General features: G+C 41.6%; 1 protein-coding gene across 1 annotated transcript in view; it reads left to right on the plus strand.

The window, feature by feature from the left end:
* Positions 1–13804, plus strand: part of PLD5 (phospholipase D family member 5) — a 316875-nt gene that overhangs the window by 229134 nt on the left and 73937 nt on the right. The window contains exon 5 of the mRNA XM_040967871.1: positions 9103–9230. Coding sequence (XP_040823805.1) covers positions 9103–9230 — 128 coding nt within the window. The remainder of the gene's footprint in view (positions 1–9102; positions 9231–13804) is intronic.

The raw sequence follows: 13804 nt of genomic DNA on the forward strand, positions 1-13804 counted from the left end.
ATCTTTGTTTCCATTTCTGTAAACAAATACAGGCAGATAAGACACATGAATAACTGTCATCCAAAGAAGGATGGAGAAAACTGTTCCTCAGGCTAGGATGGGCTTGGATCATTATTATTTGTTCTGAGATATAACAGAACCAAAGAGCCTGGCAGGCATGCAGGGCAAGCTTATCTGTAGCCCGAGGCAGCTTTAGGTGTGCTTTCTGAACTGGCATTGGTGCCAGCATCTCCCAGTGAGTTAAGCTCCCGGAGTGGGCAGAGCCCTCACAGTGCTCCTGCACCCCTCTTGACAGGAGCCTCCTTCCACTCCTGCCACTCCACCTTGGATCCCTTCCTTGTCCCCCAGATGTTCAAAGCTATTGCTCATTCAAATGTAGCTTTGTCACTTATACACTTTTGCATGTCACAAGGCTTTTATTTTTTCTGCTAAAAGAATTCTTTGACTTGAATAAGTGTAATTTCTTTACTGAATTCTCAAGGGGAATTCCTTGCATATTGATTTCTTATACAACATATTTCCATTATCCGATGCTCTCTCCAGGATTCACATATTTTTAAAGTTCTTTTGATGGATCATGAACTTCCTAACAATGGTAGCATGTTTTGAACACTTTACCATAGCACATTGCAGGTCGGTGTGTCACTAACTGTGGAGGACAATCCCCTTCCTCTGAACAAGGCACACATTTTCAGCCCTCAGTCCATCTGCCAAATGCCACCACGGCCAACAATTAGGAAAGCTGAAGGGGTAATGGGAATCAGAGACTCCATGAAATGCAGGAAGGAAGTGTGGCAAGTTTTTCGTGCCACAGATCCTATACCTGTGACTGCAAAATGCTTCTGGAATTCAGTGCTTTATTATTTTCAGGATTATTCATTGTCCTAAGCAGATGTTTCTTGGTGACCTTTCCTGGATGTGGCTAGCATTTCCTAACCTACATATTACTTTATAAACAGCCTCACCATCCTGGTTTCTCTTTGTTCCTAAATAGGAAGTGCACCAGTCTATGTCTAACCAGACAATAGAAATCACACAATTGTATAAACAAAGGGAAATTTACTATAAAGATTTGCTTCTTTCTTATGAGAAAGTAGTGATTGTGTACAAGAAAATCTGTGTGTTGCTCTTGGGGTGAGGGCTTGGAATTCCTTGGAGACATATCTGGCAAAATGTGGCTGCAGCCCACTGGGTAACAGAGACATTGGCTGGTCTGTGTGGTCTGTAGTCTTTGGGTGAGCAGAAAGCAGCCCTCCAAAATGAAGGCCACCTGCAATTTCTGACCAGCTACATGACCCTGAAGACAGAGTGATGACCTAGTGGACATCCTCCTCTGGGAAACCTGGGCAGTCAGGAAGACTCAAAGCGACAGTGTAGTGTAAGTATGACCCAAATATTGTGTGTGAGGCATTATTGCTACTTATTTGAAATTCTAGTTTAACTGAGAGTCTTATTTTTCTGAACCTGGCAATCTTACCTCTGGGACACAGGCAAGGCACAGATGTGTTGTAGCAGGTAGCCATGTATGAAAGCAAGCAGAAGGAATCCGGGCTATGGCACAGACTGGAGCACTGGAGCAGGAGTTCATTTTCTGGTGTTAGCACCAGGTCAGGTGTGAGCTGACAGACTGCACAGGGAACATATGTTCTAGGCATGTGGTTGTCAAGGAGCACCAGGATATCCCACATCTACCAGTGGGAGACAGTAAGAGCCCCTCCCTCCTGCCTGTCCCTCCAGTTCCTCTACTACCAAAGTTCAACTTGTGCTCCTTGTGGAGGAGAAATGTGTAAAGAAATTTCTTCTATTGTCACAGAGCAAATATAGAAAATGAGTTTGGAACTGAGAGACAGTGAGTTTTTAAATAACACATGAAGCCAAATTCATTGCCTTTCCAACTGCAGAGGGCACTTTAACAGTTTTGAAAGGCAAATGGAGGGAGGGAGAGAAGAAGGGAGACAAAGAAAATCTTTCATCTGCTGGTTGACTTCCTAAATGTCCACAGCAGCCACTGGGTGGTAGGAACCCAAGTACTTGTGCCATCTTCCACTGCCTTCAAGCTTCATTTGCCTGAAAACTGATTGTGAATTGGAAGTTTACCTCAATTCCAGGCTTTCTAATATGGGGTACAAGCATCCCAAGAAGTGGTTTGAACCTTCTGTCTTATAATGCCCACATGGGATTACTTTTATTTCCTCACTGTTTAAGGTCTCCTTGCTTAGGTGTAGACTATGGATTAACTCAGGCCGGGAACACAGTCCAGGTCTCCCCTAACAGGGTGAGGGACATGATCACTTGAGTCACTGCTTGTCTCGCAGAGTCTGCCTTTGCAGAAAGTTGGAGTCAGGAGCAGGAACTTGCATGCAGGCACTATAGTATTAGACAAAGGCATTTTAATCAGGTGTTAACCAACAAGCCAAAAGCTTGTCTCTAGTTTGTAAATGAGGCGTTAAAACTATAAACACAAAGGTTCAGTTGGTTGTGCTGCAGATGCTTGACAAGTTTCACAGCTGTGAGTCCACTTTTCCAACAAGAACTGGAAAAAGAGGAATTCTGCAGCTGAGAAAGGAAAGACCACTGGAACCTGCGTGTAGACAATATCAAGCCAACCTTCTCACTCCATCTTTTCTTGGTAAATCCACACTGGTAGAAGCAGTGATGCTTTATTTTGCCAAAGTATTATATCTGTCATGGAACAGTTAATGAAAATTCTGTTTAAAAACCATTTTGTGGTAGAACAAAAGATTTCTTTTGATGCAAATCTCCCTTTGAATCTCTGAGTAGCATTTAGGTTTGATTGACTTCTAACATAGAGCTTTTAAGCTGTTTTTTTTTTTCCCTCTCACAAAAGCAAATATAATTTCTGCTGTAGACCAGAGAGAAAACCACTCGTGCTGTTGGGCATTTGTCTCAACAGTTAAGGTGCCAGTTGTGAAGTCCAGACCCTATGTGTGAATGCTTAGATTCATCCCAGCCTTGTGCTGGATTCCAGCTTTCTGCCAGTGCGAATCCTGGGAGATAGCTGGCGGTGGCTCCATTAGTTGAGTCCCTCCCATCCACGTGGAGAGACTGGGTCAAGTTTCATGACTTCTCACTTTTGCCTGGCCTGTTCTGAGCTGTTGTGGATCTATGGGGAGTGAAACAGCAGGTGCCAGATCTCTGTTTTTCAAATATAAATAAGCAAGTTTATTTTAGAATGATAAACTAGACAAACATTGATGTGAAAGCAGTTATGTAAAATCTCAGGGAAAATGAGAAATTTGTGAAAATATAGGATGTATTCCTTTTTTCAAAAAAGATCGCGGTTTCCAACAGTTCATATATAGGAATGCAAACCCTTTGAAGCATTTCTTTTAACCCATTTTCCATGTCCATTTGGATTTCTGTGACAAAATATTGTAAGCTTCATGGCTTATAAATAACAGAAGTGTGTTTCTCACCATTCTGGGAGTGAGGAAGTACAAGATTAAGACACCAAAGTGTTCATTATCTGATAAAATACTTCCAGGTTCATAGACGGCTATCTTTTTGCTGTGTCCTGGCATGGTAGAAAAGGTTAGGGTTCTCTCTTGGGTTTCTTTCATAAAGACATAAACCGCTTTCATGAGAGCTCTGCCTCTAAGCCCCCAAATGCACACAGAGCAGAATCCCCACAACCTTTTTGTATGTAGCTTGAGAAATATATCACTTAGAAGTCATAAGGATGAAGAACTGAACCTTCGGGTAGCTACAGCCTCCCATACAAACAGCAGGGCTGTCGGCTGTTCTGAAAACTTGTTCCCACTCCCAGCACTGATAGCCACAAGGGGAACTTAACTAAAATGTTATTCCAAGCAGATGTGTTACGAACAACCTGCTTGCCTCGGAGGTGTGAACAATGATATCTGCATCTCTAAAGCTTTTTATTAAAGGGAAGGTGGACACGGCTTCAGAAATAGGAAGAAATGTAACGAGTTCCTGCACTATGTTCCCAGATAATCTCTGCATGAAGCCTTTTCTTTCATTTGTTGGAGAACCTGCCACTTCTGTGGTACCAGCACTTTCCTTAATAACACACACATGCACAGGCATTCTCTCTCTGCCTAAAACCCTGAGGCTCACATCCTTATTTCCCTTCACCTCCTTTCTGTAGCCTGGGGACATTACCCATTTCAAATTCCCAAGTTCCTCAGGCTGGATGAAGACTTAGGGACCTTACTAGGTTATATAATGATTTTGTTATTGATAATGACGCTGCATACAATGCACCAACATTAATCATGAAGGATATAATTTAAGAACTTGAGAACTTTCCCTAATGACTTGGTCAATGTGCCATTGTTACTGTTAAGTGAGGTTGGTTTCTTGGCAACTTTTGAAGAAAAACCATTATTTTCCAGTGATCCATTGATTCATTCAGCTGATATAGGTATTTACTGAATGTGTGTGCTTGAGTCAGCCCCCCATGATGCTTGTATCCTGAGGCTTGTTAACCTGTACCCTAACGTGAAAGACAAATGCTAACCAGATGACTCTTGAGATGAATGGTCACCAAAGACAACTACAAACAAATTCAGTTTTCTGAGCCCTGCCCCATGCAGGTGTTTCAAACTGCTATCTCATTTGTAGTTTGCAGTACTTCTAACAGGTCTCCTTTTACTACTTCTGCATTTTCTTCAGGACAAAACTGAAGCAAGGAAAGGTGAATGACTCATTCAGAAACACTCAGCTGCTAAGTGGCTCACCAAAGCTCATCACTGGGCCCTTTATTCTATGTCAGAGACTATCTAGAGGTATCTTCTGTAACATTTTTATTCCAGACCTTTCCTCTTATTCTTCTTCATGTCTTTTACTCTCTGTCTTCCCATCCTTAGTTAAGCTTACAGAGGGAGTTTACAGCTGAGAAAGGGACAAACATAAAACAGGCAGGATGCATCAGATGCTAACAAACTTCAGGAGATGAGCAGGAAAACCTGAAGAGGTGAGAGAATTCCCAAAAGGTTGCATCTCGAGGCCTTCATCTGGACCACCTGTACCCCCACCTTACATGGTTGCTGGACTTGGATCCCTCACTCATTCAGCTCTCTGATTCTTGTTGTCCTTGCCTAATATGTGGTCTAAATTTTATCCAGTGTTCCCCCTCAGAATGAATGTCAGTGTTACTGCTGCTGTCCTGCAGCCAGGGCTTGACATGGGTATTCAGAACCATGGCCATGGGTAGCACTGGGGAAGGTATTGGACTCAGGAAGACTGAAGAATTCCTGACAATTCTTAGAGTTGCAGAAAGCAGCCAGTAGAGGAGGTCCATCCAGTCATGGAATACAAAGCTGGATATAGTGAATGTTGAAAAGGAACCCGCCAGTCCTCCCCTCTTCTGGGTTCTGCCACAGCTTGATAAAGTAACAGATTCCATTTCCTTTGGGATGGAAGAAGACAATATTGCCATTTTTTTTTTCTGGAAAAGGCATGAAAAAATTGAAATTCTTAGTTTTCAAAGAAAGGAATGATCAAAATGATAACATTTAGAAGTTTTGTTTAAAATCATGTTAGTTAGACCTGTTTAACTTTTTTTTCATTTTGTTTTGAATTTGGCTTGAAATGGAAATATTTTCAGACTTTAATTTTTTTAATAGAGCCATTTATTCAAAAAGGTGGAGCTGGAGAGAGATGTCTTCCATCCACTAGTTTTTTCCCCAAATAGCCACAGTGGCCACAGCTGGGTTGATAAGAAGCTAGGAGCCATGATATGAAGCAGGGGCCCAAGTGCTTGGGCCATCCTTTGATTTCTTAAATGCTGGGAACTGAATCAAAAGTGGAACAACTGGGACTCAAACCAGAGCTCCTACGGAATGCCAGCACCACAAGTGGCAGCCTTACCTACTGGATTGTTATTCTAGGTTACTTCCTTCACAATTCCAGCTCCTCTGCTGTTTAGTAAGGACTCTGATTACCCTGAAAGCCACTGCTGAAGTGCTCAGTCAGTTCATCAGAGACACAAAGATCACAGATAGGAGAAGAGAGTCATGCACATGGAGAAAAACACACACAGCACATTGCCAATTTTTGTTCATTCATTTATTCCTCCAAATATGACCAACTCTGTGCTAGTAGTTGGAGTTAACGAAGTTCATCCTGTCATTGAGTTCACTTCCTTCCGCCCTTCGCTCCCTTCCTCCCTCCTCTGCTCACTCCTTCTTCCTTTTTCTCTTCCTTCCCCCACTCCTTTCTTTCTCTTTCTCCCTCCCCTTTCTTTCCTCCCTGCTTTGTTTTCTTCCATCCTCAATCTACCCTTTTTTCTTTCTCCTATTTTCCTTTTATCCTCTGTTAAAGAAGAATGTTGAAGACGGCCTCTCTAAAAACCAGTCTCTTCTGGTAGACTTATTTCAAGCATCAGCTTAAGTAACACCCCCATAGAATGCTGGAGTAATTCTGATTGCTGTGTGTCTTTGAGCAAGAAGTGTGAAGAGCCCTGCATTTATAATAAAACCTGAATCTCAGCTACTTCATACTGTAGGCATCAGGAAAATTGGTCCCTTAAACTGACACAAGGCTATTTAACCAGAGAATGAACTCATTTTCTGTCATTTATCATTCTTTATAAAGTAATATACAAGTATAATGAAATGTTTTTAATGATTTTAGTATTTCATCTTAATGGCTAAGCTTGAAGTAAATTGAATATAATTTCTTAAAAACATTAAGAGCTGGGGCCCAGCACAATGGACTAGTGGCTAAAGTCCTCATCTTGAATGCCTTGAATGCACCGGGATCCCATATGGGCACCAGTTCTAATCTTGGCAGCTCCACTTCCCATCCAGCTCCCTGCTTGTAGCCTGGGAAAGCAGTCAAGGACAGCCCAAATGGTTGGGACCCTGCACCCATATGGAAGACCCAGAAAGGCTCCTGGCTTCTAAATGACTCAGCTCTAGCATTGCGGTCACTTGGCGAGTAAATCATCAGATAGAAGATCATCTTCTCTGTCTGTCCTCCTCTCTGTATAGCTGATTTTACAATTAAAAAAATAAGAATTGGTTTTTCCCTTTTAAATTTATTTATTTATTCAAGGAGGGGAATTACTCTCTGTTCTAGAATCACATGTGACCCCATAATAAGATACACAACATCCATAAATTATACATAAGTACAGTTTCTTTCTACTTTTAAAGATTTATTTTTTTTTATTGGAAAGTCAGACCTATAGAGAAGAGGAGAGACAGAGAGGAAAATCTTACATCTGCTGATTCACTCCCCAAGTGTCTGCAATGGTGGGAGCTGAGCTAGTCAGAAGCCAGGAACTTGAAGCTTCTTCCAGCTCTCCTGTGTGGGTGCAGGGTCCCAAGGCTTTGGGCTGTCCTCGACTGCTTTCCCAGACAACAAGCAGGGAGCTAGATTGCAAATGCAGCAGCCAAGATTAGAACTTCCCATCCAGCTCCCTGTGTGTACAATGTGAATGGCTTTGTCATCTCCAAAGTCCAGCAGGTTGGGGTATGGAGCTTTCTGTCAGCATAGAGCATCGGATAACTGAAAAAGATGGAGGTGTGGACTTTGCCATGAAAATAGACCTTATTTATATCTTCTGAGCCCCCATGCTCCCTGGCGCTGCCTCAGCCCCGGAGTCTCAAAGGCAGGCTTCTTTGCATGCATCCTGGCACTGACACATCAACCTTGGAAAAACCCTCATTCTCCACGCAGCATAATGAGGGGCATGACCTGAGCAAGTTTGGGGGAGAGAAGGAAGAAGCAATTCATAAGTGTATGCTCTGGCTGCCAGCCTCCCACACTTTTAAACATAACTGATGAGCCCCTGAAGATAATATTTTTCCTGATCCATTTTGAATATAGAATTATTTTATGCTTAAGCATAATTAAGGGAATATAATTTAGGCAGACTTTGTTCTTAAGCAAGTTTAGGTTTGAAGTTGTTTTGTTTTGTTTTGGTGGGGATAAGTATGTCTTATTTTGAAGCCTGATAGTTCCTGAAATCAGCCGTTTCTACAGGAAGCTTAACTGTTGGACTACGAGATAGTTATCAAAGTGCACTGTCCCTCTGGAAGCTGAATATCCTAGTTGTTAGAACAATATGGGGAGGCCAGAGGGAACAAGAGCGCTCCTAGAAACTAGTCTTGTGATTCCAAAGGCAACCCATGCACAGTTGCACAACATAGTTTTGGCAATATCTGGATGCGTGAAAGTTACAATTACAATGCGGGAAACTAGAAGGAAGCTCCCTGTTCCTGATTCAGATCAGCTTGGCTGCAGCCATTGTGGCTATTTAGTGAGTGAACCAGTAGATGAAAACAATCAATCAATCAATCAATCAATCAATCTGTGTGTGTGTGTTTCTCTGCCCTCAGCAACTCTGCCTTTCAAGTAAAACTTTATTCTAAAAGATGCTTTTAAAAATGTAGTAAGCATATTCAAGGAATTAAAAATTTTCCAAAGCCAGAGAAAGTTTCAATTACCCAGATATAAGAAGATCAGAGGTCATTAGTTATTCAATCCAATTAAGATTACCTAAGCTATAGTATAACCAAGATTGAAGGTAAAGGATGCAAATGATACATAAAGGAGTCCTAAATTCACCTGACAGAATATTTCTCAAAGAAAACCTCAGGAGGGAGTAAGAAGAGATTTTTTTTGTAAAAAAAAAAAAAAAAAAGTAAAGGCAGGTGAAGTGGTGAAATAACGGGTGTGAAGCACAGAAGGTCAGTTTTTTTGTAGGGAGGTGAAATGATGAACAATACTGACATCTTCCTTGATTGCAAAAATTATATTAAGATGAATCCAAATTTTTAAATATAGTGTATGGTACCCCTATCTCATGATAGAGCCAGGGTTTTAATATAAATCTGGGTAACTTGAGAAGTCCTGATCTTGTGACTGTGTTCACAGCCTCCCCCACAAATAAACAAAGAAAATCTTTCTCCCCTCCTTTGTATTTTTTTTTCTTTTGGGGAACAAATGAGTGCCTTAAAGCTGTTCATTCCTTGTACCAACTGTAACTTCAATATTTGACTTCCCTGATGGTTGGTTGATGGCAAGCCAGGAGTGTCACTGCTGCTAGATGACTGGTTGCCAGTTCCATAACTCGAAGCAGAGGCTGACAGGCTCTCCTTGAACTCCTAGGGGCCGAGGTGACGTACATGAACATGACCGCCTACAACAAGGGCCGGCTGCAGTCCTCCTTCTGGATTGTGGACAAACAGCATGTGTATATCGGCAGTGCTGGCTTGGACTGGCAATCTCTGGGACAGGTAATCTTTCCACATTGTCTAAACTCCAAGTTCTGTCAGCATCCAAACGGGGGGCTGAGCCACCTGTGCCGTGCTTGAGGGAACTAAAACCTTCAACCTTGCTGACTTCTCAGTGTGTAGGTTTAAGTGACTCACTTGTGTTGAGTGTTGATAAGATGAACCTTTCCTTGTCAGAGTCAGTGTTGCTAAAAATGAAAGGACAAAACAGAGCAAGAAACAACTGCCCTTGCTTCCTTGCTTTGTGAGTCACGTGCTGTTCCCGCAGGCCTGAGTGCATGTTGATATGTGATTTGTGTTTCCAAAACCTGAATCTTCAAGGTGATGGCTGTAGATTATGTTCATAGCTTCCGTTCGTAACAGCCCAGGGATGTAAAGAATCAGTGCACATGAGAAAGCACTGGGAGGCAGTCCTCTATTTCACATTGGTTCCTTTCCTTAAGCCGGTTAGCACCATGTCACTGTCAATAGCAACGTCAGGTGTTGTAATGTGTTCATATGCTGCTGAAGGTGGCATCAGTTTAGATGTGTCACTGATCTGGGCTCATGCCTTGGTTGATCTGAGATGCTAAGCTGCACAATGAGAAGGAATAAACAGGGTAGATATTTTAGGTTTCTCTCCTTCAGCTCAAATATTACTAACAAAGTTATACTTCAAAAACTTTGGATGAATACAATATTTCTTAGATCTGGAGTAAATGTAATACAGGGATTAAGACAGAAATGTAATTTACAATACACCATGAATTCACAGATAGGAAAGCATGAGTAAGTGCTGACACTCAGAACAGCTTCTTATAAAGAAGAAGGATGAGTGTCTGGCTCACCAGCTGGTGGGTGCAAACTGTGCCTGAGGGAGAGCCACCTTGTGCTGGTTGGAGAAGAGTACCTGACCTGACTATAAGTGTAGGTTGGTGGGACCTTGGCAGGTGTTGATAATCTTAGCCATTTGGGCTTCTCTTGTGGACACTTGCATTTGACTGCTCATTGTAAATTTAAGAGCAGGTTGGATTCCTGGGATCAGAACAAGAGGCAACAAGGAAAATAGAAGAAATCTTTACAGAAAGGCTCTTTGTTTACGTGCCATGTGTGGTACTAATGGGTTTGTAGATTTTTTTTTTCACTTGTCATGACACCTAATTATAATCTCTACCTTCCTAGTAAACGTAATATTGGAAGAGTGCAGACGCAACAAATCTCATTGCCTAGCTTTGTCCTTTTTCTGATAACATAAAATAAAATGCTCATTAATCAGTATAAGAAGCATTTAAAGATGGTTCTCGTGTTCTTTCAGTCAGCAGTTGAGTTGGCAGAGTGGACATTTCAGACCAGCAACTTAAGACCGAGATATAATTGTAACAATTTAAGACTCGGATGTAAATCAATCCAAAGTTCCCATTTTCTCATTTTTCTGTGCTAAACCAAACCCTTACAAACTACAATAGATCTCATTCATATTCTTTTAGCATTTTTTTTAAAAATTTTCATCTTGAAAAGAGGTATTTTTTCATGGAGTTGGATGGGTGAGATAAGCTAGTAAATAGGTAGGATTTAAAACTCTGGCATATGAGCGTCTAGCAGTCCGTTAGCTTTCCTGCCTCCATACGTGAGCTGCCCGCCTTCTTGGGACCTCTGTCACAGCTACACCTCCCCTTTTCTGCCCTTTCACACTTGTGCACAAACACTGCCTGCTGTCTGCCACATCCCATCTGCCCCTTTCCATAGTTCCGGGAATAGTGTTATTGCACTTAGTCATCCACCTTGAACGCATCTGCCTTTCAACTCTACTTGATTATGTGGGACTTTTCTTGATGTGATGAAAGACATTAGTCAGCAAGACCCATATGTTAGAGCAGATTTTAATTTGTGCAAATTTCTGTGCAGGGCTAACAGTTATGGAAGAGTTACAATGCATTTTTCAAGTGTCAGATTCAGCCAGGGTCATTAGCTTTGTATTTTGTGAGGTTATCCAGTGAAATCCACAATCTTTGCTTTCAACTGTTATCTCAGATCTATGATAAGTAAGATAAAACTGGTGGTAACAACAGCTTTAGTGTACTGGGGTCTTTATACTGGGCATTCTTCTAACTGTGCAAATGATATGAATTATTCAAAAATCACAGCAACCTTTCTTGTAAATATTACTGTCACTTTATTGAATCAAAGAAGAATCTGAGCACAAGTTTGTCATGTATCCAAGGTTGCCTTATAGGACGTGGCAATGCTAGGATTTAAACCCAGGCTGTTCAGTTCTGAGTCTCTCACTCTTATTAACCTGTTACTATTTAGTATTTTTCTTTATTTGTTTTAAAAAGTTATTTGTTTTCAGAGAAAGGAAAGATGAGAGAGATCTTCCATCTGTTAGTTCACTGCTTAAATGGCTACAATGACTGGGGCTGGGCCAGTCTGAAGCCAGGAACCTAGAACTCCATCCAAATTTCCCACATGGCTGCCAGGGTCCCAAACACCTGAGCTATCCTTTGCTTCCTTCCTAGAAACACCACAGGGAACTTTTTTCGAAGAGGAAAAGCCAGCACACAAACCAGGCACCCTTTATGGATGTGACAATGCTGGCTTCTATTTATTGATTTGAGAGGCATAGAGAAACAAAGATGGGCAGAAAGAGCCCCCACCTGCTGGTTCCCCCATGGCATCTGGGAACTGAAACCAGTAGCTGGGAACTCAATCCAGGTCTTGGATTGAGGGCATGTGGAACATGGTCATCCTACTGCTAGGCCAAATGCCCACTCCCACTTAGTTTTAAATTCTTTAAGAAAAATAATTCTGTTTTTATATTAAGTTACAGGTTTCTTCTCTCTTTTATATTTCTTGAAGAAAAATCTAACAACATTCATTCACTCACACCTTTCCAGTTGCAATGCCAAGGTGAAGTGGTAGTAGAATGACACCTACTGTTGCTTAATCCTTCAGTTCTGCAGTGACACTTGCTCTCTGAGTAGAATTTCAAAGACCAAGAGGTCAGCATGTGTTGGCTTTTATACTCCCTGCAGCCTCCACACCATCAGGTACTCCCCTAGAATTCTTGACCACTGGGAGTCTTGCAGGAAGAAAGTGAACCCCACCACAGGCCTTCCATGGAGGGACTTGGTTTTATGACTCTCAGAAGTTCCTAAAAACAGTATGGGGGAAACAAAAACCCAGCTCTTAACAAAGCAAACAAAAGACCAAGTGCTAAGTGAAGCTGAAAGAAAAAGGCACAGCAGTCTTCAAACCATAGGGCTGTGGAGGCGTGATGCTGAAATAAGAAAAGCTGGGAAAGAAAATGTGAAAATCATGCTTTTAGAAAAAGTTACATTTATAATTTTTTGGAACAAACTCACTGAAATGAACCACTGGCGTAAAGTTGAAGGTCAGGTTTAATAGGTTCACTGGTCACAGAAATCTGACATCCCTAGAGTGGGGAAATTTTTAACTAGTGTTTTATAATGTAATTCGAATGAATAGGAACAGGTTTATTCAAACTGTGTTAATGTGTGTTTAATCTCAGCTTACCTATAGTGTGAAAGGAGCTGATAGTTAAATATGAAAAGAAGCCAGTTCTTGGTATGCAGGAGCATGTGAGTCCATTGCTAATAATAATAGAGCTCTGTTTCTTAGCAACATACTGGACAACTGGCAAGACAGAGCTTAGACTCTCGTGGTAAAGATAATTAATAGGTATTTATTGTACATTTACTGCATTCAAAGAATTGAAAAAAAAAGGCACTGATCACAATGTTACAGACCAGTTTGCAAATATAGTTTTCAATCATTATTTAAAGTGGACATGATCAGGTAAGGTGTGTGCCCAATAACTGCATTAGCAACTTAATTTGGGGGACCCAGTACAAAATGAAAAGGTGAGGTCTCATGTTTAAAAAAAAATGATGAAAAATTTTCAACATGGTGACGAGAGCATGAAGCCCAACATGGAGCGCTTCTAAAGAGGGGCCCTACCTCAGAGGAAATTAAGGAGTACCACACTAAGTACTCTGGGGCTTGGGAAGAAGAAAATTCCTACAGACTATAAGAGCAAAAGCCACAGACAGAAGGTGGAATTGAAGCTGGTGGGCACAGCCATGTGAGTGAGGTGAACAAGAGAGGAGCATTGGGAGAAAAAAATGTCAAGTTGTAGGCAAATGTGGGATGTTAGATCCAGAAACAACTTCTTGGAAGAGCAAAATGTCCCAAACTGAGAAAGGCAAGAATAATCTAGATGTCCAGGGTAGGGCATAGGTTTGGACTTGCCGGCCCAGTGGCAACCACTGCCGATCTGTAATTGGTGCATGACTGCGCTGGAGCAATTACAGAGAAAAATGTACAGGGAGCGGGGAAGAGGAGGGACTGACTGCTACAAGGGAGGGGACGCAGAGGACTAAATGATAACTGTATAGGTAGATCCTGTGTGACAACTTTGTGAGATGGCAGTGTCCAGTTGTTTGGTCAAACATGGAGCTGGATATTGCTGGGAAGGTGTTTACTAGATGTGATGCCCATTTTTATCGGTAGATTTGAACAAAGCACATCTTTCTGTGGGATGCAGATGGCTTCATGCAGTGAGTTGAAGGGTTTAACAA

The sequence above is a fragment of the Ochotona curzoniae genome, unplaced genomic scaffold, assembly GCF_017591425.1.
Source record: "Ochotona curzoniae isolate NIBS_2020 unplaced genomic scaffold, NIBS_Ocur_1.0 scaffold_4683, whole genome shotgun sequence".
Taxonomy (NCBI): Eukaryota; Metazoa; Chordata; class Mammalia; order Lagomorpha; family Ochotonidae; genus Ochotona; species Ochotona curzoniae.